At 38.6% G+C, this 22,860-nt stretch overlaps 1 protein-coding gene across 3 annotated transcripts in view; it reads left to right on the forward strand.

Annotated features, from left to right (window-relative positions):
- The first annotated feature begins 6,020 nt into the window (after positions 1-6,020).
- The window catches only part of taok2b (TAO kinase 2b), a 31,817-nt gene continuing 14,977 nt past the window's right edge, over positions 6,021-22,860 (forward strand). Inside the window, exons 1-16 of one of the 3 annotated variants that reach the window (XM_023289806.3) lie at positions 6,021-6,573; positions 9,999-10,139; positions 12,955-13,026; positions 13,126-13,227; positions 15,119-15,164; positions 15,276-15,372; positions 15,638-15,751; positions 17,322-17,413; positions 17,587-17,680; positions 18,221-18,302; positions 18,857-19,024; positions 19,662-19,868; positions 21,486-21,688; positions 21,936-22,113; positions 22,265-22,393; positions 22,655-22,858. In XM_023289806.3, the coding sequence (XP_023145574.1) occupies positions 10,008-10,139; positions 12,955-13,026; positions 13,126-13,227; positions 15,119-15,164; positions 15,276-15,372; positions 15,638-15,751; positions 17,322-17,413; positions 17,587-17,680; positions 18,221-18,302; positions 18,857-19,024; positions 19,662-19,868; positions 21,486-21,688; positions 21,936-22,113; positions 22,265-22,393; positions 22,655-22,858 (1,920 nt within the window). In that variant the 5' untranslated portion in view covers positions 6,021-6,573; positions 9,999-10,007. The remainder of the gene's footprint in view (positions 6,574-9,998; positions 10,140-12,954; positions 13,027-13,125; positions 13,228-15,118; positions 15,165-15,275; positions 15,373-15,637; positions 15,752-17,321; positions 17,414-17,586; positions 17,681-18,220; positions 18,303-18,856; positions 19,025-19,661; positions 19,869-21,485; positions 21,689-21,935; positions 22,114-22,264; positions 22,394-22,654; positions 22,859-22,860) is intronic. The other 2 variants (XM_035957065.2, XM_023289808.3) reach the window with 2 other exon arrangements.

The raw sequence follows: 22,860 nt of genomic DNA on the forward strand, positions 1-22,860 counted from the left end.
CTACTATCTGCATTGATGGGTTAATAATGCTGGAAACTACAGACAAATTTTGATCCATCATGCCAAAGCATCTGATTGGTAACAGGTTTATTTTGCTAATGCAGTGAAATCATATTTGAAGAATAAGAAGAACTGACATGAATATTCAGAAGTTGTATGGGATCATCTGAACAGAAAAAAAACATAAAAGACAGAATTCTGCTGTAATGTGCTAAAAAGGACTGAAGAAAACATAAAAACAGTTTGACCACAAGAGTGCAAGATGTGCTAAGTCTTCTGATTTTTTTGTTGTTGTTGTTTTGAATACAGTCTACACATTTCCTCTACTTGATTAGGGCATCTTAATAAAGGCACTAGGAAATACATACACTATTCAAAAGTTTGGGGTCACCCAGGAATTTTCATCTTTTTCATGAAAACTCACACTTTCATTCAAGTGCTAAAATAACTGCACAAGGGTTTTCTAATCATCAATGAGCCTTTCAACACCATTAGCTAACACAATGTAGCATTAGAACACAGGAGTGATGGTTGCTGGAAATGTTCCTCTGTACCCCTATGGAGATATTCCAGCTAGAATAGTCATTTACCATATTAATAATATCTAGACTGTATTTCTTATTAATTTAATGTTATTTTCATTGAAAAAATAAAATAAGGACATTTCTAAGTGACCCCAAACTTTTTAACGGTAGTGTGTGTCTGCTCATGCACAGCCTTGCTATAACAACAAACCGAATGGTGATGTAAGACTTTTGTAGAACACTGTTTGTTATTAATCTTAAACCCCAAACTGGTCTGTCGTGCAGGCTGTTATTCCATTGAAAAGTTGGAGATTTGGAGATTATCTTTTACATTTTGTCTGGTTCATTTTTTTCTTGTCATTTTCATTTGCTTTTTGCTACCTTTCATTGCTCACCTACCAGCTGTAGGACAATATAACTGTGGTCAAAATCAGCCACAATCATCTAATAAAAAACGGTTTAAATGCTAGTTGATTTTATTTCTTCTTAATAGAACTTCCTCTAGTGAATAGGAAACAGGTCTTTGGACAAATCTACAATCATCAAAGGTGTGTTTATATCAAAAGGCATTGTGGATCAAGAAGTGAACTTAGACAGATAAAGTCAGACATTTATTGTAGAGGATTTCATGTGTTTGTTTTTCCACTGTCGATTAAACTAGTACTGACGAATAAAACTGACCACTATCATAGGTTTTCCTGTTTCTGCTCATAAACATACAGAGATGAGACAACAAAAGAACAAAGGCTCTTTTGAATCCTCTGCCGGTTGTTTTAGCCCCCTTTGACATGAGAGTAAAACAGATTATTGAAGAGCTTCCAGCTAACATCCAATTGTGTGATAATCTCTGTAAGAATTGGTTACATTTCCATGAAAAAAGCACTATGTGTTGCATTAAATACCCCAACGGCAATGTCTGGGGTTAATACCTCGGGGTCAATCTTCACTTCCTGCAGCAATTGTTGTGTCTAAATGAAGTGACTGAGCTGAACTGCTGAAGCTCCGGGTCCTGATGTGTGTCCTCTGCTCTGACCTTTTCCCCTCTGCGTGCTTTGCTGTTATGTAAATTCATCAAAAATCTGTTTGCATAAGAAGCATAATCCGCTGGGCGATGCAGCAGGAACTAATAAAGATTTATTATTTTTTTTCCTCCCTTGCAGCAGTAACCAGCTGAGAGATTATGAAAGGGTAGATGCATGTGATGTGAAAAGATGTCTGTAGAGTGGAGGGCAGGAGGAATGTGGGTGAGGAGAGTATGAATGAAAATTGAGACGAGGGGGAGGGAGGGCTGGGTGAGTAAAAGGTGAAGGGTGTGTGATTTATACAGTATTTTTGGAATGAGAAAAATTATAGTGAGAAGAGAGTTTTAAAAAATATTTATGTTGATTCGTACCAAGATTGAGGTGCTACCAAACCACACTAAAGCACAGCTACACTACAAAAAAAATTGTAAAAGAACAAATTTCTATTTGTTTTGATGTAGATATTTACAGTTTTCAAAAGTTTTTTCTATAGTCAATGTGTAAAATTAATATATTTTTCAGTGATTTTCCTAAACATTATTTTTAATTTTAACAAAACAGAGAACATTTATTTAAAAAATTATTATTTTGTTTATATGTTGTATATTTTTTCTTTCAAACTTGCGTAAATATCAATGAAATAATATTCCTGATTATTTATATAGCGTTTTAAAAAAGTGTAAATGTATGGCCACACATGTAAATAAAACATTTTTTGGTGATTCTTCAAGTTCTGATCTGTAATTAAACAAAACATGGAAAGTCTGTAAATAATTGCCAAAGCAATTATAGTAAAAAAAGGGTTTTGAAAATGCTATTTTTTTGCACTGCAGTAATTTCAAATCATAACTGGAGGTCACATATATGATCCAACAGCCCTGCTAAACGCAACACTTCTTTGTAATCAAACTTAAATAAGTAAACTCTGGTCATCATTTCTGATGTATCACAGCCTAAGGAGCAACTAAGAAAGATAACACATATGAAGGCACAGTAGGGAGAGAAAAAGTAGTTCTGTGTGTTTTGTATGTGGTGAGTCAGCTCTAAATGCACAGCACTGAGATTATGCTGAGTGGATTAGCAGGGCATACGCTGGGCCAAACAGGCCATACGTGTGATTACGATGACGTATGTCTGTGTGAGCAGAGATCCTTTGCTATCAGATCAACACAACAGAAAGAAAATTTAGACGAAAACAAGCCTAAATAAGTCGCCGAAGAAGATCTATGGCATAAATTAGTTTGCCACTTAAGACAGCTAATCCAAGTTGTAATTTACAGCGAGTAATAAACTATATCTGGATTTTAAAATACGTTTTCCAAAATATCTGGTTATCTAATGCTGATGGGTCATGTATATGTCATTCTGGCACTTCAAGGTATCCTATCACTGAAGGTGTGACTAATATGTAGTGAGAATAATGCTGCAATTAAATTCTATTTATATCGGTTTAATTAAATTCAAGCCGATTAAAACTTTTAATTAAAGCATGTCCATCGGTCAATGTATACAACATGGTCCACATATGTGCACTGTGACTTACATAAGCCCAGACTTTAGCAGCCAAACCTTGTATAGCGTCCTTATTTCCCACAAAGGATTACATAATAATCTGTCTTTCCAAACACAGGGCTCTCTTTAAATGGATGCATCCCTGATCTGACAATTGCGTGCTAAGGGTGGACACTGACAGTAATCACTACATATGATGATAGTATTAAGGAGGGCTTACAGATTCATTATTTAGATCAAGTTATTTTTATTCAAGAGATTCAGCAGCTCTAGAACTGAAAAGGCTTACACATCTTGCTTTGCATTGACTTGCATGGACTGTATCAATTGTATAGCAATGGAAAAATAAATGTACCGGAGATGTTTTGCTATACTGTTGATGATATCTTTAAATATGTCTATTTGTATTACACCCTTGTAGCCAGAGTTTCAAATCAATGAGCATGATTCATTGTATGATTTATGAAAATATTGGTCTTTGATGTGATTAAGTTAAAAACTGTTTATCTACGTTTGCCACCACTAAACACTATAGGTGCCTATCAGGCAGTTAAAAACATTCTGTCTTTTCCCTACAGGACATTTAGTCCAATGGTTCCTTTTGCAGGACAGATGTTGAGTGAAATAACTAAGAGATTTGGATTAGAATTAAAAGCCAAACTGCGATGACACATTTCCTCTAATTTTCATAATGATTCTGATGATGATGTACAAATTCTCCCCCCCAAAAAATTGCCATTATGAGTGTTAGCTGCAAGAATTAAATATATTTGCACAGTTGCACAACTTTAATCCAGTTTCGAGGAATTTCTACTTTGTTTTACTACTTCCACATAAAATGTGTACTTCATGTGGAAACAGCTCAATTTCATCTTGTTTGCAGACCAATAAATACAGTAGTAAAAAATAATTAAGTACATTTATTCAAGTACTGGTTATGAGGTACTTCTGTTATTTCAGTATTTCTGTTTTATGTTACTTTATACTTCCTCTCCTTCAAATTTTAGAGGGAAATATTGTAAGTTCTACTCCACTCCAGTTGAATTGTCATCTTGTGCCTAAATAGAAGACATTTCTACCATAAATTAATGAAGAAATTGTACAAATTGGTGGAAACAATTCACAGGAATACAGGAAAAAACATGCCTGACACTCAAACTTTTCTTTTTCTTTTCTTTCCTTACTTCAAATGCATTTTTTATAATATCCTTAGCAGTTTAGTATTTTTACATCGGTGTATTAATTCTTTCAGACAGAATTCAGGAAATCTCTTGTTGCACTGTCTTATAATTTGTTCAGTCTTTATAAGTGTGTACACTGGGGCTAAAAAAACTGTTTGACTGAACTTCCCCCCCCCACCACACCTTCCCCCGCCCGACGAGTTCTTCGAGTGTCCACGAGTTCTTCGAGTCTCCATGGGTTTTCCTGAGTTTCTGGAGTTTCCACCAGGTCGGAGGCAGAACAAGTTGTCATGAAGAGGTGTTGAGGTCATGGAAAATATGAAATTGTCTGGGTGACCCCAAACCTTTGAACGGTGGTGTATATTAATAAATTTAACATGAAGACGACAAGGAAGCAGCTTGTAATTTTGTACTTACAATGACAATATACAGACCTCTATGCCCACTAGTTTTTGTGGTCGTGCAAATGAGTTCATGTCACCATTTCGATGTGTCAAAATAGCAAAAAACGGAACACTGGCTTGGTTCTTGTTACTCATTAAATTCTACTGATGTTAGAGGTCTCAAAAGTTGGTGAAATGTTGAACAAAGACCACCCTAATGTGATCTTTAATGCAACTATAGTATCTGTGGGCAAGTGAATGCACCATTATATGACAGTAACAGTTGCAAAAGAAACTGTTTATACCTTTAGTTGACAGAGGCGCACACACGGACCTCTAACCATTAAAAGTAGCTGAAGGCTAGTATGTTGCTTCCAGACATTTGTAGGAGTCTTTCTTCTGAGTCTAATGAGTACCTGCAGAATTAAACAACAGTTGGATCCATATCAATGTCTCCAGTTTGCATTTACACTGAACACAACACAGCAGTGACATTATCAAATACTCATGATTATAAATTATCCTGGATGTGCAGACAGAATAGGCCAGGATCTAACAGTCAATTTATGAGCCACAGCTAACATCATTTGGTACACAGTTGAATCCTGAGCAGCATCACTGTTGGATAATATTTTACCGTAAAGGTCTGATTATTGTAGTAGAGTCAAATATTTTTCTGTCATATTAAGATTTTTCCACCACCCAGAAAGATATTTGCAGCAGTGACATTACTGTGCGCATGGATGCATTACAGAACATGAACTCTACCACTAAAATCCAGCAACAGGTAGCCCAGAAATAACACATTTTCTTCAACAGTTGGCTGTAGTTAGATAGTGTCAATGCACATGGACTGAATATTCATATTGATCATAGATAAAGCCTGTTTTGCCTGTAGTTGAATTCCCCCCCCTCAAATGCACTGCAGCATCTCTTCTCCTTGACTTTTTTGAGCAGTGGTCACCATAGTAACTGAAATGTTAATTGTACCCGTATCAGTCTATGCACACCAGATAATTAGCAACATTAACTGTAAAATAAGATACTAAAACATATTATAATGCCATTTGTTAACTCTAATACTGACATAATTTTCAACTACCCTCTATACTGCAACAGCATAATTGAATTCCTGAATTTCAGTTGAGAGAAGTTTCTAGAGTCGCCCCCTGCTAACGGTCGACAATTCTTGCTAGCTCACTCGTCGGCGATAAAACTACACTATGTCTGGTGATAGCTCATTTTAAATACAGGCTTCGTCTTGTCATTTACAGTAGCTGTAATATAGTGTGTTTCTGAGTTGAATATCAACAGTATATTCGTGTTTTGGAAATTCTGCTCCACGGGGGGACGGTGTTTCTGCTCCCACTCCTGCTGCCGGAGCGTCGAAGAAGAGCTGTTCCGTTTTCCTTTCGGCTCCCGCCCCGCTCCGCCATCATGAAGTCCTGAACAAAAACGGATGAGAGTCGAGCAAAATGGGGATAACACGAACTGGAGATGAAATCCGCCGACTGCATTAACGTAATGACAGTGCAAAGCGGAGAAGGGAGCGGAGCCGCAGATTTTAATGAATCAGTTTCCCAGTGAAAACCTCCCGGGCAGCTCCTGGCGTTACGTTATTTCGTTAGCGGCGTTGCTAACAGCAGCCAGAGCTAGCCCCTGATTTTCTCTGGAAAGGCTGGCTAGCTTAGCTGGCAGGCGTCAGTCAGCTAGCTGTCACTTTAACTGACTGCCACTTAACGCATGTCAAGCCGTGCAGACGTGCTAGCTGTCCAATTGACTGGGAGCTTCAGGATGGCGAGGAGTTTAAGTAAAAGCATCGACAGGCAGAATGTGGTTTGTTCGTGTTGAATAGACACGAGTGCCGAGGAAAGGGGAGTGAGACCAATATTTTCCAGCCAGGCCAGTGAGCTAGCTCTTGAGCTAGCTACAGTGGATCCCAAAAGCCACGGTAAGACATGTTATAAATCATTCAACATGGAAATGCAGCCGAATGCGCATCTCTGCCACTATTCGCAGGGAAGAGGCCAGCTAGCGTCATTAGCTGCCTGATTTTTTACATCCTGGAGACGTTGACATTGACATGAAAGCTTGTTGTTGGCCTGCACCCTGAACACCCAGTCAGGCAGGAGTTGTTGTCTAGCTACTGTTGAATACATTTCTTTGGTGGGCAAAGATAGCCTAATTGACCAGCCAAGTGCAAAAGCCATCTAGCCTGCTCAGCTGAGATGCACATTAAGCATGATACTGATGACAAGCACATATGTAGGTGATTACTTTTCTGTCTGATCAACGAAGGACAATATGCTGTTTGTTTTCTGCAATATGTCCAGGGTCCTCCCATGATTGTGATTACATGTATGTTTAAAAAACAGATGATGTTGGATGGAACCACATAATTGCAGCATTAGCTGTCTCTTGCTTTCTTCTTGTCTCTGGTGCGAGTGTGAAATGGATGGGTTCTTAAAATACATCAAGAGCTTGCTTTTGGCTTTGTTGCAATATTTAAAGAACTTCTCATTTTCAATGAGAACCAATTGCTTCCTCTTTGACAGGAGCAAAATGGCCATGAAAGAAATGTATCAAATGATGCATGTTCACGCTAACGTGTTTGCAAAAACTGAAGACTCACCTGCTAAGTTGTTGTTGTCCATTTGAACCCTTTGACAAAATCCTAGTAACCCATGATTTTTTAGGGTGTTTTGCTCGACAGAAGACAGCACATCACATAAATGAGCAGCTCCTGTCTGCACTGCAGCTACACAGAAACATTCACTTTGCACCTCTGGGAGATTGAAATGGTAGCCTTGGGTACACAAACACCTCAAATGATCTGAATGTGTCATACATAGTGAACCAGTGTATTTATTTACTATTTGCAAAAAGATATTTTCTGCGCTGTATTCTCCCAAATGAAATATGACTGCAAGTAAAATTATATGCTTTTATGTAGGCCTTCTGTAGTAGGACACATCTAGTTTTTTAATAACGGTGCAGTAAATAAATAATTCATAATAATTTGATCCTGTAACTAATAAAAAATGGCAACCTTTTTAGGAGCTAAATACTGTAAACCAGCACATTTGAATGACCATGAGTTATGATGACATTTGAAATGTTTTTTGGTTGATTATTTTTTAAGTTGACAGACACAGTGTTTGTTGAATCACACAGTTGTCTCACAGTTTGTAGTGTCATATTACCTAACCTCATAGGGCATAATAGAACACAGATTCAATCAATATGAGGCTAAAGAGCTACATGTTTTAACTACAGTCCCCAGTACACCTGTAATGAACACCACTCCTTTATGCTGCTTTACTGTTTTTGCTTAGGAAACCTTTGATTAGCTTTTCAAAGAGCTGCCACACTCTGTTGTGGTTTGGGGTTTGTATGCTTTGAACACACAGGTAAATCTTGTGGTCAAACTGTTCATGCGAAGTAGGGCAATCATAGGCCTGCTAAACTGCCTGGCAGTTTAATTTAATTTGCTGCTTTACAAAGACTCATCTTTTTATACTAAAACTACAGTGTAAAATGCACCCTTATTGCTGTAAAATTCACCTTTTGCGACATATGTTTAACACAGTTCACAAAGTAAGAAGAAAAGCAATGATCTAAGGTATCCATCTGATGTAGGGGTTGATCAATTGTGGGCCTGGTCCAATCCAATATTCAGCATTTTATCAATTATTGATGTCATTTATTTAAAAACTGATTCCCAATTTGGGAAAAAAAAGTAAAAGTGTGCTACTAATGCTGCGATGTAGTTGTCTCTCATTATCTGTAGCTACCAATCTGTGGTCTTGAGCAGTTTCCCTCGCACAGCACTATCCGATTGATCACACATCATAAGTAATAGCATAACAGCACTGAAGGATAAATGTTGATACGTTCTGTTTTTGTTCCAGCTTGTGTAAAGCATCAGTAACCTAAGGAATTCAGTTGAATGAAGTTTTGTGATAGACTTTGTGGTATTCAAAAATTTCACATTAAGATTTTCATTGTCAATCTCGTTGATTACTGATAGTCAGTATCAGCCCTGAAAAAATGGCCAACATGTTAGTATCAAAACATTACTCCCAGTCAATATAGTGTAATCACATTTTTTAAATTCCCATTTCAGTATTCTGTACCACATGTCCATTTGTTGTCTGTGACTCCTCATGGCCACTATCTTACCTTTTACTCATATATTTCAAGTGAGCAGAAAAACATATCCTCTTAGCATCAACACTGCAATATAAATATGTACATGGACAAATCAGACCAACCCTGATTCAGCATCTTAACATTTTACTGTGTTTTGTTCACTGATCTCTTCAGTGTGCTGCTGCTAAATGGTGGTGGTCGTGTCGTCAAGTGTGCAGGCTGGTGAAGGACCGGTGTATGACCAGTCAAAATCATTGTAGGAGAGGAATGATTTGTTTGGCTAAAAATACAAAGCATTTGCATAGACTTTTTTGAATCATGCTTTCATGAGTCAGAGAGGTAAAAGAAACCATTACAAAAAGAATTGCTGGAGGAAAAAGATGCTGCATCTGCCATTTTATGATATTTGGATTGCATAAAAAAGATTATTTGGTCCTGAAAGGAAGGTATTTTTTTCCTTTTACATTTACAGCTGGATCTACAGAAGAAAAAGCTGTATATACTGTATCCTGTGAAATTTGGGGTAATTAACTATTTTTGAATATTGCGATGTTAAATGTAAAAATGAGAAATGCAGCAATGGTGAGTTTTGCCAGTATTATTCTGCCCTATATTTCTGGTAGAGAGACAGATGGATGGTGATGGATGAATGAATGGGTGGGTGGCTTGATGGTCATTTGAAGCTGATGGGCACTTTGATATTTTCCATCCATATGAGCCAGCGCAGATTGGTATTTTATTTGACACTTTAAATGCAGTTGTAACGCAGGATACGCTTTTTACACATGAACCAAAGTGACTCGATTCTGTGAAGTGGAACGACACATGCTGTATGGATCCGCAGATTGGTGCGTTGGTCATTGGTGGGATTCGTGGATTTATGGAAATAACTGTAAATCTGTGTTATGTATTTTTTTAATAATACATTAGGTGATCTATATAATTGAGAGACACGGGGATGTAGTGCAAATATTTCCTTAAGAATTAGAAATGTGTAATTGATTTGGTGCAAATTTTTCTGCGCTTTGGACTCTGATCATTTTTTTAGTTGAGCACAATGTTTTTTTATTTACTTCTTCTGGATGAGAGATCCAAGTGTGTCGATTATACAGCATGCGACAGACTAGACCATATTTCCAAGGCAACTCGTGTTTCCAACACAAATGTTGGTAATCCTTCCAAATGACAGACGCTCACCCAGTGTGTCTCTTCCATGCTCACCAGGCGCTGGCCATGCCATCGAGTGTGCGGGCCGGGAGCCTGAAGGACCCGGAGGTGGCTGAGCTGTTCTCCAGGGAGGATCCCGAGAAGCTCTTCACGGACCTGAGGGAGATAGGTCATGGAAGCTTCGGAGCAGTCTACTTCGTAAGTCGTTTTCCTTGGTGTTTGGGTCAGTAATAGTGAAGGGATGTTGGTGCAGCAGAGTGCGTAGTTTGAATGCACACGTTAGAGCTCTTAAGGGTAGTTTTTTGGTCAATACATGTGCGCACTCTGAACTATGGGAGCCCAGCAGGCAGGCGTTGGTGGCGGATGTTGATGAGAAAATCAATTTTCATTAAAACAAATCGACATTAAGTACAAAGTCGAATTATCGCCCAGCCGTAGTTCCCTATATGCCTCACTTACAGGAAACTATTTTATAGGGAACTGTATTCATGAATGCACAACATCAGGCACTGGAGATGGTGGTCACATATTTTCTGTTCATTAAATTTCATGTGAGCAAGCATCTACTGTTGCCATCCTAATTGCTCAGGTTTTCATTTTGTAAAAACAAAGTAACATGATACCAACACAGTTTGCATTTCTCAACACATACAAAAGAATTTCTGTCTGCTTTCATGCCTCAGTTATAGATTGAACGAATGAATAAATGCATACTTTATCTCCTAATATATTCTTTTGCTCCCGTCCTTCACATCGATGCCCACACCTACCTACTGTAATTACTGGTTTGTGTGAACTCAAACTGTGTTATTGTTCCACATAAAACTATTACTGTTACCTCTTTAGTGAATATGTGTCTTTCTTCTCTTTTATTTAAGTGATGTTTTCTAGTGTAGTTGTGAGGATCTAAGGAATAGCTGTCTGTTGCCACTAAAGATGAATTTGAATACTAAATTATATGTATTTTAGCTCTGACAGCTGGATCAATTATGTGGGTCAGCTACTCATTTAAAACCTAAAATTTGTGCTGCATGCATTTTAGGCAGGTTATTATACTTCAGTTGAAATAAGGCACTGAGTTCATGATAAAGAAATTATGAAGTTTAGCCTGTAGCTTCCAGTGGTTTCTGATATAAATATATCTGTAAAATATGAATATGTGGGATCAGTAATGAGAAATTACTGGGCACAAAATTTGTTGTCAAATTGTGGAATTTGGAAATCTTTCTTGTTTTTTAGTCACATACACTGTCACACTCTCCTGGCATGGCCATAAAAGTGGTCATTTGTTTGACTGTTTTTTATGGTAAGAAATATAAGAATTGTGTTGAATTGGTTTCTGTTCTTCTTATAAAGATTGGTTATAATTTATTATATACATCTGGAAACTGACAAAAAAATGCATTACTTTATCAGTACGTATATAAACAATGTAATACAAATGAAATGAAAATCAGTATGTTGTGTAGCGCATTTTTTTTGTCTCTCGTCAGACAAAATCACTTTGTGTTTTGCTCCCTTAAGATGGAGGTTTGTCACTTTTTTGGCATTGTGTAGGTGAAAAAATAAATTCCCTGAAAATATAACTACCCTTGAAAATAATTGTGCTCTGGCAACATTGCACCGGTATACAAACCTTTCAGGAAGTGACTGCTGCCAACACTATGCTTTTACTGTACTCAGTGAAACTGTCTACAGCAGACATGAGAGGAGCATGTAAGCTTCATGATGCGCTCTGCAAATGGAAAAATGGACCAGTCTTCTACTTATGTTTTATACATTAGGTGTTCACGTCCCTTTCGCACAGAAATAGATCAAAAAATGTCTGGTTTTTTTTTTTTTGTTTTTTTTTTAAAAACAATTAAGTTACGGGTGGGCACTGAGTGACAACTTTATTTTAAACAGAGCTTCCACTCTGCGGTCTTGATGACACTGTCAGCTTTTGTTTTTACTTTATCCCTTACTATGTCTGCTGTAGTGTGTAGATGTTAGCTTTCCATATCACACAAACTCTGTGGAAAAACTTGAAGTCTCACGGTGCTCTTCTGGGACTATAAACTTGAGTCACAGCAATCCCAAAACAAAAACTCAACAAAAGGCTGTGGGGGTAGCTAGTAAAAAGATAAATTCTAAAACTCTGCAGCACATCCGCTCCATAAACAGTATCTTCAGTATATGCAAAGTGTGAGTGGTTGCAGCTCTAATAGTTACTATGTGTTCTAGCAACCCAAAGCTCCATCAGATAGTAGCTACTGGTAATGTTTTCATAGTGTAATCCAAAAGTCTTTCCAGTGAGTGTGCAGAAAAACATAAATATAATGAAGAGGCTAGTAATTCACATCTTTTGATTTGGGATATTATCATGTATGATGTTACTGTGATGATTCTAGCTTGGGTCAGAGTGGTTGATGTTAAGAAAATGTGAGCACAGTAAAGGAAAATAGCTCACAGCCGATGTTAAGCATGATACTGCGGCTCAGAAATGGTGTTTGTTAGAAAGTGCAGAAGATAAATATGGTGACACTTTGAATAAGAGCACAAGGTGGATAACCTGTCAGCCGAAGATGAACGGTGACAGGAGAGAAGGAAAAACTAAAAACATGGTATGAGTCAGGGACAAAGAACAACTTTCCTGTGGTGGATGAAAAGCCCTGTTTAATGAAGGGTGAAAAAGAGCCAGTCATGGATGAAGGGATGGACAGGAGAGGGCAGAAGAGAAGAGGGACGGAAGGAAGCTAAGCAGAAAGCCTTGTTTTATGTAATAGTGATTTCTTTGTTGTCTAATGTAAAAATGGCAGATGAATCACAGTGTTCGCAAGTGCTTTGTGAAAAAATATTGCATTGGAGCCGTCAGCCAGCTGTCATCAATTGATGCTGAACCTTAACTGTAATCAACTGGTTGAGAAAGAAAAACAAAGCAGAGGCGCATCGACTGAGAATACAAAGACTGTTTAAAGAACATCCACAGCTACATGGGATTAACTGTGTGTTGTCCCTCACCTTTCCACATTAGGCCCACGACATCCGCACAAATGAGGTGGTGGCCATCAAGAAGATGTCCTACAGTGGCAAACAGTCCAATGAGGTAAAACCTGACACCTCTCTAATCGTTTACCTTCTGTTGGTGTAAGATCAGTTTATCTGTGAAAGACTGGCACTGATTGTGACCCTGTTCACGTTGCAGAAATGGCAGGATATCATCAAGGAAGTGAAGTTCCTCCAGAAACTGCGCCACCCCAACACCGTTGAGTACCGTGGCTGCTACCTGAGAGAGCACACAGCCTGGGTGAGTGTAAATTCACGGCACAGTACTGATATACTGCATGTTTGTGCACCAGCTGTGTCACTTTAATAAACTGTATTATTTTGTATGTGCGCAATGTGTTGCTTTGGGCCCAGCGACACAGAAGTCTTGCCTGGAAGCATGGCAGGATGTATTTCATTACAGGCTTTCACCCAGTATGCATATTCAGTGCATAAATATACACCACTAACAAGATATTCCAGGAACTAAATGCACGAAATATCCTAGAAACTAAAATTCTTCCTACACATTTTTATGTGTGTTTTTACTATATATGCCTGTGGGATAATTTTTCACTGCACTATAAAATCCTACACGTGTATGGGAAGAGTGGCTAGAAGTAGAAAGAACGTTAACATGTCTTTTGTGCATTAGAGCAGAAATGTCATTTAATGCCATAAATCATAAAAAAAAGAACCTGGAATTAACATGTTCAACATTTTCAACGTGTCAACAAAAATAGTGGCTTTACCTACTTTAGATAATTTACCGCTTACAAGTTAAATTTGTGTTCATCCTAGTATACTATCTACTCTGTGTTAGCACAGCCTGCAGTTCAGCCAAAAAGTTCCTGAATTATTGCAGCATGACTGCCAGTTGCAGCTGAGTCATGGATGGCTTCTTGGTTGTGCTGAGAAGCCCAGAAACTTAATCCCCCCCACCCCACCTCCACCCAGAATCTTCTTAGTCCAAACTATATGAATGTTTGGCAGATTTTTAAATGAAGATGAGACTTTTAGAATTAAGTGATGTTGATGAAGGGGCGCCCGTATAGCTCAACGCGTTGAGTGGGCGACTCATGTACAGGGGCTGGTCCCCGACGCAGCTGGCCCGGGTTAGATTCCCGCTCGTGGCCCTTTGCTGCATGTCTTCCCCTGACTCTTCTCCCATTTCCTGTCTCTCTCTCACTGCACCCGTCCAATAAAGCTGATAAAAGGCCAAAAAAGTAACTTTAAAAAAAAAAAAAAAAAAAGTGATTTTGATGAAAAATTTCCAATTTTCAAGCTTAGTTTTGATTCTTTTTCCCAGATGAAACCAGCAGTCACGCGTTTAGTGTAAAGGACCATTTGAAAGTAGAAAATCCAGTCATATATTCTGTCTTTACACATTCTTAGCTCTGTGAAATGCTGTAGTTTTGGTGATTAAAAAAACAATAATAATAATATGCCTTTCAAAGTTGTCACCTGGCTTTGTGGTTCAGAGCATTTAAGCATTTGAATGATGGATTATAAAACAGCAGCAAGTGCGATTTTCATACGACAGAAACTGTATTTACATTTGCATTACTATGATGGATGTGAAGGTTAAATTAAAAGTCTCTGTCTCTATGTAAAACAACAGCTTAGCCAAACTTTGTTTTTAATACAAGTCAAAAAAGCAGAATTGACGCTAATGGTGTCTAATACTTCCTCTTTGTCTGTGAAGCGGTTAGCAAGCTGTAGAGATGGTGTTTGACTAATCACAGTCGGTCAAGTCCAAAACTTCCTGAAAAAACAGAACCTGGAAGTAGGATTTAAATTTAGTGCCTGGTTCCTCCTGCCAAAATGCAGTTTTTGTTCCAGACATCCTCAAAAGGTTCGTGGTCCACAGAGGAAGTTGATACAATCATCTGCTGTGTTGTATGAGTCTGTTTTTAAAATGAAACATGAAGATTGTATTTTTTATGTACTTAATGGCAAAACTCAGTCCTCCATTCTGAGGTGGACATGACAACACTTTTCTGGGCTGCTGCTTAGTTTGACAACAGCTTTCCCACTTTCATAAAGGTGGTGAAATCTCAGAGAAAACTACCTCTGGTACAAAAAACCTCTTTTCGCTCAGGTCAAGTGTGCTCTTGCGCTGTAGTTTAACACTCCTCCCGTCTCTCCTCTAGTTGGTGATGGAGTACTGCTTGGGTTCAGCTTCTGACCTCTTAGAAGGTAGGTAGAAACGAACAGAGCCAAATTAGTAATTACAAAACACTGATGAGTTAATTGTATATGTCAGTTATTCACTCCACCTGATATCCTATAATATCTTTCTTTATCCAGTTCACAAGAAACCCCTGCAGGAAGTGGAAATAGCCGCCATAACCCACGGTGCACTGCAGGGACTGGTGTATCTTCACTCTCACAACATGATTCACAGGTAACCCCCATTTCTCTTCTATCTGTATCTGTTCTGCTCTCCTCCCCCACACTTCTGACAAGAGACAAAACATACAGGGGAGAAAGCACAAACTGTACTGCCTGTGATAAGCTTATGCAATGGTGTTTGTGCAGCAGCACATTTCAGTGCATCTTGCGACTCCCCAGCCTCCAACAGTGCATTTTCTCTCAGTATTTGTTTTGTCATCCTCACGTTTTTCCTGACTGGCCATTTTCTCCTATCTGATCATTTTCCTCTCTCTCAGGGATGTGAAGGCAGGAAACATCTTGCTAACAGAGCCAGGTCAGGTCAAACTGGGAGATTTTGGCTCGGCCTCCATAGTCGCTCCAGCCAACTCCTTCGTGGGAACACCTTACTGGTAAAGAATGAAACTTTTGACTCACTGTCATTAGATTATGTTTTTAGAAAAATTGGATTCACAAGAAGTAATCAGATTAGGAATAGTTTATCAATACTTGAATCTTGTCAGTATTCATCAACTGTGCCAAACAAACTTTTACCAAAAAATGTCCATACCAGGGAAAAAAACTGACTTTGTGATATTTCATTTTTCTACGGTATGAAAAAGGAATTTTTCAACACATGAATTAAAAACTGGGAAGAAACAATCATTCTATGGGACTGGGATGACTTGTGTAGGGAACTGCATCTGCATAAAAAACATTAAAAAGCAGAAGAAAGACTTGAAAAGACACCTTTTTTTTAGTTGGAGCTATTTAGAACTTATCTCATGGTGTAACACTGTCAATGGCATGCAAAATGATTTTTGGTTTGCATGGAAGTTAGATATGACTTTTTACTTGTCGTACAAACCTTTGTGATGCTGATTTAAATGATCAAACAGACTGGTTGTGTTGCTTCATGTAGTGGCAACAAAAACTGAAATGTTTCCATACAACAGACTAGGGCTGCTGAACATTTAGTCACATTAATATTAACAGTTATTTTGATCATCACAGAGATCATGATTGGCCTATTTATCACAATCGGTTATTTATGAGTTTAGGTTAACCCATCTGAAGTTAAAGCAGCAGCAGTATGAAATGTTCTGTGTGCATTAAGCTCAGATACAATTTAAAATGAGACGAGTAAACAGTGAAGCTGTTCAATAAGATAAATGGACTCTGTATTACATGCATGCTTTGATTCCTATGATTTCCTGATGTGTGCAAAGGCAATTAAAATTCAGCTCGAGTTGCAAACTCTACAACTAACGTTTAAAAGCACTATATCGAGAGGTGGATCTATGATAAATGGCTGTTACGGAGAAATTGCAGATCATAAATGTTGTTTGATTTTAGAATAGTCTTTTGGAATATAACATTAAATCAAAGTAAAACAAAAAGTTTTTTTTTAAGTAGGAATGACCTTTACCCCAGTCAGTAATAGAAAGACTTCTCCTCATGCACTGAATGATACCTGGTAAGGGTAATAGTAGGTTCAGTTTTGTTTGCAAGTCAAATGCGCACATCTGTGCCTCATTTATTGTCACACTTTGGCTAGATTCCATGAAGGTGTTTCTGCCTGAAATTCAGATTCAAATTTATTCAAAGCATGAAGAATACAGTTTGGACAATGGTGACCTGCAGCTGAACTAAGCCTTTTTTTTCTCCAAGGTATTTGAACTCTGTTGCTTGTTTTCATTGACACACTAAAATTTATTTATGTATGTATTTGAGCAGGTTGTATCATCAATCTTTCCAGCTGGTCTTTTCAGCACTACTTGTGTTTTCCACCATTCAGCCGTTACAAGTTCCTGTTGTTAGTGCACATGAGGCAGCCTAACCCTCATAATGTGTGCTCATGTGGTGTGGACACTGGAAATGACAGTGAGCCCCGAGGTGCTGTTCTCTGTTGGTCCAGGATCAAAGGAAAAGAGCTGGAAATGGTTGAATTGCTGTAGCTGTACTCTTGTTTCCTCCATGCAGGATGGCCCCCGAGGTGATCCTCGCCATGGACGAGGGTCAGTACGACGGGAAGGTGGATGTGTGGTCACTTGGCATTACCTGCATAGAGCTGGGTAAGGCATGGCCATAAAATGACACACAAGTGTGTGTTTTTTTTATGTTTTAAAAGATGAAAGCATCCAACCATTTTCTTTGCTTTCTCTTCTCTCGCGCTTTCATTTTTTGTGATGTCGTTCTGTATCTGCCACTCTCTGTCACGCTATGCCTTGTTTGTTGTTTTCTCTAGCGGAAAGGAAGCCTCCTCTGTTCAACATGAATGCTATGAGTGCCTTATACCACATCGCCCAGAATGAGAGCCCTGTGTTGCAGTCTAATCACTGGTGAGAGATGATAAAACTTCCCTAACTGGTCTGTGTTCTTGTAGACAAACAGGATGGTTTTGTTGCGTTGCTATGGATTATGTTTTATAGAAGAGCTTATTGTGTTATTGTGTTATTGAGGCTTTTTGAACATGACAAGACTTGATTGAGTTTAGGATTGCACAGACCATTACCAGGGAAATTACACAGCATATGAGGGAGACTTGATTTATTTTTAGCTATGACACACAAATCAATGATAAAGGAATCATATTTTCAGTCTGATCAGGAGGGTAATCTTTTATGTTCTGTCCTTGGAGTGAATCAAGGAGCACTTGCCAAATGTTAGCATTCATTATTTCACCTTTGTTGAATATAAACAAACCCCACAAGACTTCTTATGGGACTCTACTGTTCTGTCAGAATAAAACAATTTTAAAAGGTTTTAAATTAAAGTTTTGTTTTTATGATGTTGCAGCTGGACAGACATTACAGATTGTTTGCATTTGTCATAAAACAAGTTACAGGTGCCTTTTACAATGACATTTTTATCATGTTCAGGTCGGATTATTTCCGCAATTTTGTGGACTCCTGTTTGCAGAAGATCGCCCAGGACAGACCTACCTCTGATGTGCTGCTCAAGGTACAAAGATGACTGTGTTGTTAGACTGTTCTGTTATTATTATTATTATTATTAATAATAATAAATTACATTATTAGAAATATAATTTGTATATGTTCAAGTAGGACAATGTTCATTATGTGTAGAGCTCAAACAGTGCTCTTGGGATATGTTTTTCCAATTTGTACATCAAATTGAAATTAATTTCCTTTTTACCTGTAGTAGTCTCTGTTTATATTTGATTTTGCTGTTTGTACTATCGTGAACTGGCATAGCTAGCAGGTGGGCTTGCTGCTGTTGGGGAAATGGATCATTTGCCTTAGGCAGAACATTCTTGCTTTGATCAAGGAAAATAGTGAGTGGAGAGGCAACGTGCAAGGAAACTATCATGTCTAGTGTAGCCAGCTATTATAGTATTCATCAGTACTGCTGTAGAAAGGTGCCACCAATCACCCTATCAAGTAGAAAATCCCTTAAACATGAACTCAGAGCTTCAGAATTCTGTGTTCATTAAGTTTTTCTCCCCCCCAACTCCCTCCACTTTACTCATTTTCTTCACCCATCCATCCACCCAGCACCATTTCCTATGCAGAGAGCGTCCAATGACAGTTGTGATGGACCTGATCGCACGCACCAAGGATGCTGTCCGTGAGCTGGACAACCTTCAGTACCGGAAGATGAAGAAAATCCTCTTTCATGAGGCACACAATGGTCCTGCACCAGAAGGAGGTGATGAGGAAGAGGTAAGAATAGGTCAGAGGAGAAGGAAGAGGCCAAGGCATCTGAAGGGAAACATGAGGAAAATAGCACGAGGGGTTGCAAGGTCAGGGATGCAGTGACTTAAGGAATAAATACTGATCACCACATTAGACTTTGAGCTCTTCATTTAAACATTGCAGTGGATTGATTGGATTGTCCTGATTTTATTGAGTGAAAACAGTTTGTGTTGCCTCAAAATTATAAAGTTAGTTGAACTGTAGTCACACTATAGGCGCACTAGCTGCCTGTAACTGCTGGTTTTAGCATCCATCCGGTCTTTGTATTGTATTCACTATAGTTACTTATATAGGACCTCTTCCTCTCTGTACAAAGGCCTTTGTTTCTATTTTATTCTGGTTGGCTGTTCCTTCAGTAGGAAATGAAAGAATTCAGAGAATGTGAGGCTGCATGTTTCTTCAGTGGAGACCTGCGACTGTTAGCATGCTGCACATTTTACTGTATGTCTGCTGAGAAAGCTTATTTTATCACAGAAGCATGTTCTTGTATACTATAAATTGGCCAAGGCTCTATTGTCACCCGATAAAGCAAAGAAACCATCATCCAAATAGTGTTGTCTTTTCCTAGAACATTTTAAAACATCCTATTTTTCCTTTGTGCCAGGATGTAGAGCAGTATATGCTGCGCACTGGCACAGTCAACAGCATGGAGAGCTCCCACTCTCTGCCATCCATGTCGATCAGCGCCAGCTCCCAGAGCAGCTCGGTCAACAGCCTGGCAGACGGCTCCGATGACAGCGGAGAGATGGCCATGATGCAGGAGGGAGAGCACACCGTCACCTCCAACAGCTCCGTCCTGCACAAGCCCCTGGTCAGTCCAAGCGTCAAACTGTCTGTGGGTGGATAAACTGTTTGAGAATCATGCCCCTCCCAATCCCCTCTTTCACACAGTATCCATCCCATATATGAAAGACCTTAGTATGTATCTAAAAAGAGAAAAACACACACTTGTATCATAATGACATCACTGGAAAAAATGCCCCTCTCAAAACAAGAAAAAAACCTTATTTCAAGGTACTTTTACTTTGAAATAAGTGGAAAAAAATCTGCCAATAGAACAAGTGAAAAATGGCTTGGTAAGATTGCTTGAAATAAGATATGACATTTAGAATACTGAGATCTAAAAATTAACAGGGAAAACTTATTTTAAGCTATATTTTACCAGGATTGTTAACCTTAGGTGTTTTAAAATAAGCCAGATATGCTTTTAAAAAAAAAAAAAAGCAGTTTTTCATTCAAAATTGATTTTTGCTTTCATGTAACCTCCTAATTTGAGATGTATTAACCCTCCTGCTGTCTTCATTTACGGGCACCAAAAAATATTGTTTCCTTGTTGGGAAAAAATTCAGAAAATCAGCAAAAAAAACTACCCAAATTTCTGAAAATTTGCAAAACCTTCAGGAAGAAAATTCCAATAATTCCTTAAAAGTTTCCCTTAAAAGTTTTATTTTTTAAAAAAAAATAAAAAATCCCCCAAATTTGGCAAGAATATTCTTATAAATATTTTCAAAAAATGAGTAAAAATCGACCAAAAAAATCCTAAAAATATCTAAAGTGATTACATATATATCAGTAAAACTTATATTTTCTGTAAGAACATTCACAAAAAAATTGACCAATATCCAGTGAAATTCGCTGGATTTTGATTGATTTTTATGTGAATGTTCTTAAAGAAACATTTTTTGTAACATTTTTTTTCTTGTAAAATACAACTCAAAACAAGATAATTTCAAGATTAACAAGATATTTAAGATGCATTGTCTTAAAACAAGTCCCTCCATCTTGCTGAAATGTCACTTGTAAAGTGAATTTATCTTAAATCAAGTGGGATGAGACATTTTGACTAAAAATAAGACAAATAGACTTGGAAGATTTTGAGTTTTTGCAGTGATTACAATGGATAAAAAATATTTTTAAGGTCCAAAACATAACTCAATTTGTAAAAATACTGACAGATTTTCTTTTTATTATTATACATTATGTTTTTGATATTTTGTTGAACTATTGCTTTGTGTTACAATATCTATTTTTAAGCTTTTTTTTTAGTGCTTGTTCTTAGATGCTGGAGTTGAACTATTTCACTTTGCGTTGGTTGTAGATAATCCACAGGGGAAACTGTTTTACACCAGTTTTAAACATGCATACTTGCACCACCTAGAGGGGAAGAAAGGTAAAAGCAACACCAGTTTAAGCTGCCAGTTTCAAAGCAGATTTGTCTGTGTTGCCGCTTACAGAGTGAAGCTGGAAATCACCACACAACAGGCTCACATACACAACAACAAACCAGCTACTGAAGCTTTAACAAAGCAAGTTGATTAATACTGGATAAGTTTTATGAACAGTGTATTTCATGTGAAGTCTTGGGTGATATTTAGTCAAGGCTAGATGGTAAAATATTTTTTTGTGCTCCATTTTGTCCCTTATGTAGAGCCATGACAATATCTACGATGACCCCTATCAGCCAGAGGTTGACTCACAACGTGAACCTTCGTCGTCTGGTGGCGGTGGAGGAGGAGGTGGTCGGCGTAGACGAGGCCGAGACCATTTTGCAACCATCAGGACGGCCTCGCTGGTCACCCGTCAGATCCAGGAACATGAGCAGGGCTCGGCCCTCAGAGAGCAGATGTCCGGGTGAGGTCACGTTGTGGAATCAGGGCTGGTGTCCAGGCCATATGTTGCTTTTAAAAGAAGAGAAAATAACAAATTGCAGACTTCATTTGTACTCTTAATCATACTTTAAAGAAAAAGGACACCCCTAATGTTTTTAAATTGAAAGGGAACAACGAAAGAAAAGCTTCAGTGAACACCTTGTTAGCAGTGTCAGGTGGAGTTTACCGTCTTTGTTCTGACCGACCTCTCACATTGTGTTTTCTCACAGGTACAAGCGAATGCGGCGGCAGCACCAGAAGCAGCTAATGGGTCTGGAGAATAAGCTGAAGGCAGAGATGGATGAGCATCAACTGAGACTGGACAAGGAGCTGGAGAATCAGAGGAACAGCTTCTCAATGGAAGGAGAGAAATTCAACAAGAAGCACCAGGCCATTCTGGAGAAGGAGGTGAGCTGTTAGTGGAGGGATGAATGAGTTAATTTAACAAGGAAGAAACCTCTGTGATCTTTATAGTTGTAGTTTGGGACCCACATTGTGGAAATTCTGTGTTTGTACTGCTTAAATTCCTGATGGTAATGATACGGTTTGTTTTCTTCAGACAAAGGCAGTCCTGACTGAGGAGAAGAAGTTCCAGCAGCACATACTGGCCCAGCAAAAGAAGGAGTTGACCAGCCTGCTGGAGTCTCAGAAACGGCAGTATCGACAACGCAAGGAGCAGCTCAAAGAGGTACTTCTGAGTTTTATCAAGTTATCTCAGCTGCCTGTTACACTACTATTAGCTGAGCAGGTCTTTAGTTAAACGCAGCAAGAGAAGTACAGTTTCAAACACTCTTCCTCTTTTGCGTGAATTGCTTGCAGTTTTCTGAAGCGTCTCCATTTGGTTCCAGGTGAAATTTAGGCTACATCATAATTACACTGAAGTTTTTGTGCTGATCTTTCAGCTTGATCTAATACTAACTTGACACTGTTCTGTGTCTGTCCACTGAAGGAACTCAATGAGAACCAGTCGACACCAAAGCGGGAGAAACAGGAGTGGCTGGTGCACCAGAAGGAGTGTCTGCAGCAGCTGCAGGCGGAGGAAGAGGCCGGCCTGCTGCGGAGGCAGAGGCAGTATTATGAGCTCCAGTGTCGCCAGTACAAGAGGAAGATGCTGCTAGCACGCCACAACCTGGAGCAGGATCTGCTCAGAGAGGT

This window comes from Amphiprion ocellaris, chromosome 18, assembly GCF_022539595.1.
Source record: "Amphiprion ocellaris isolate individual 3 ecotype Okinawa chromosome 18, ASM2253959v1, whole genome shotgun sequence".
NCBI classification, from domain to species: domain Eukaryota; kingdom Metazoa; phylum Chordata; class Actinopteri; family Pomacentridae; genus Amphiprion; species Amphiprion ocellaris.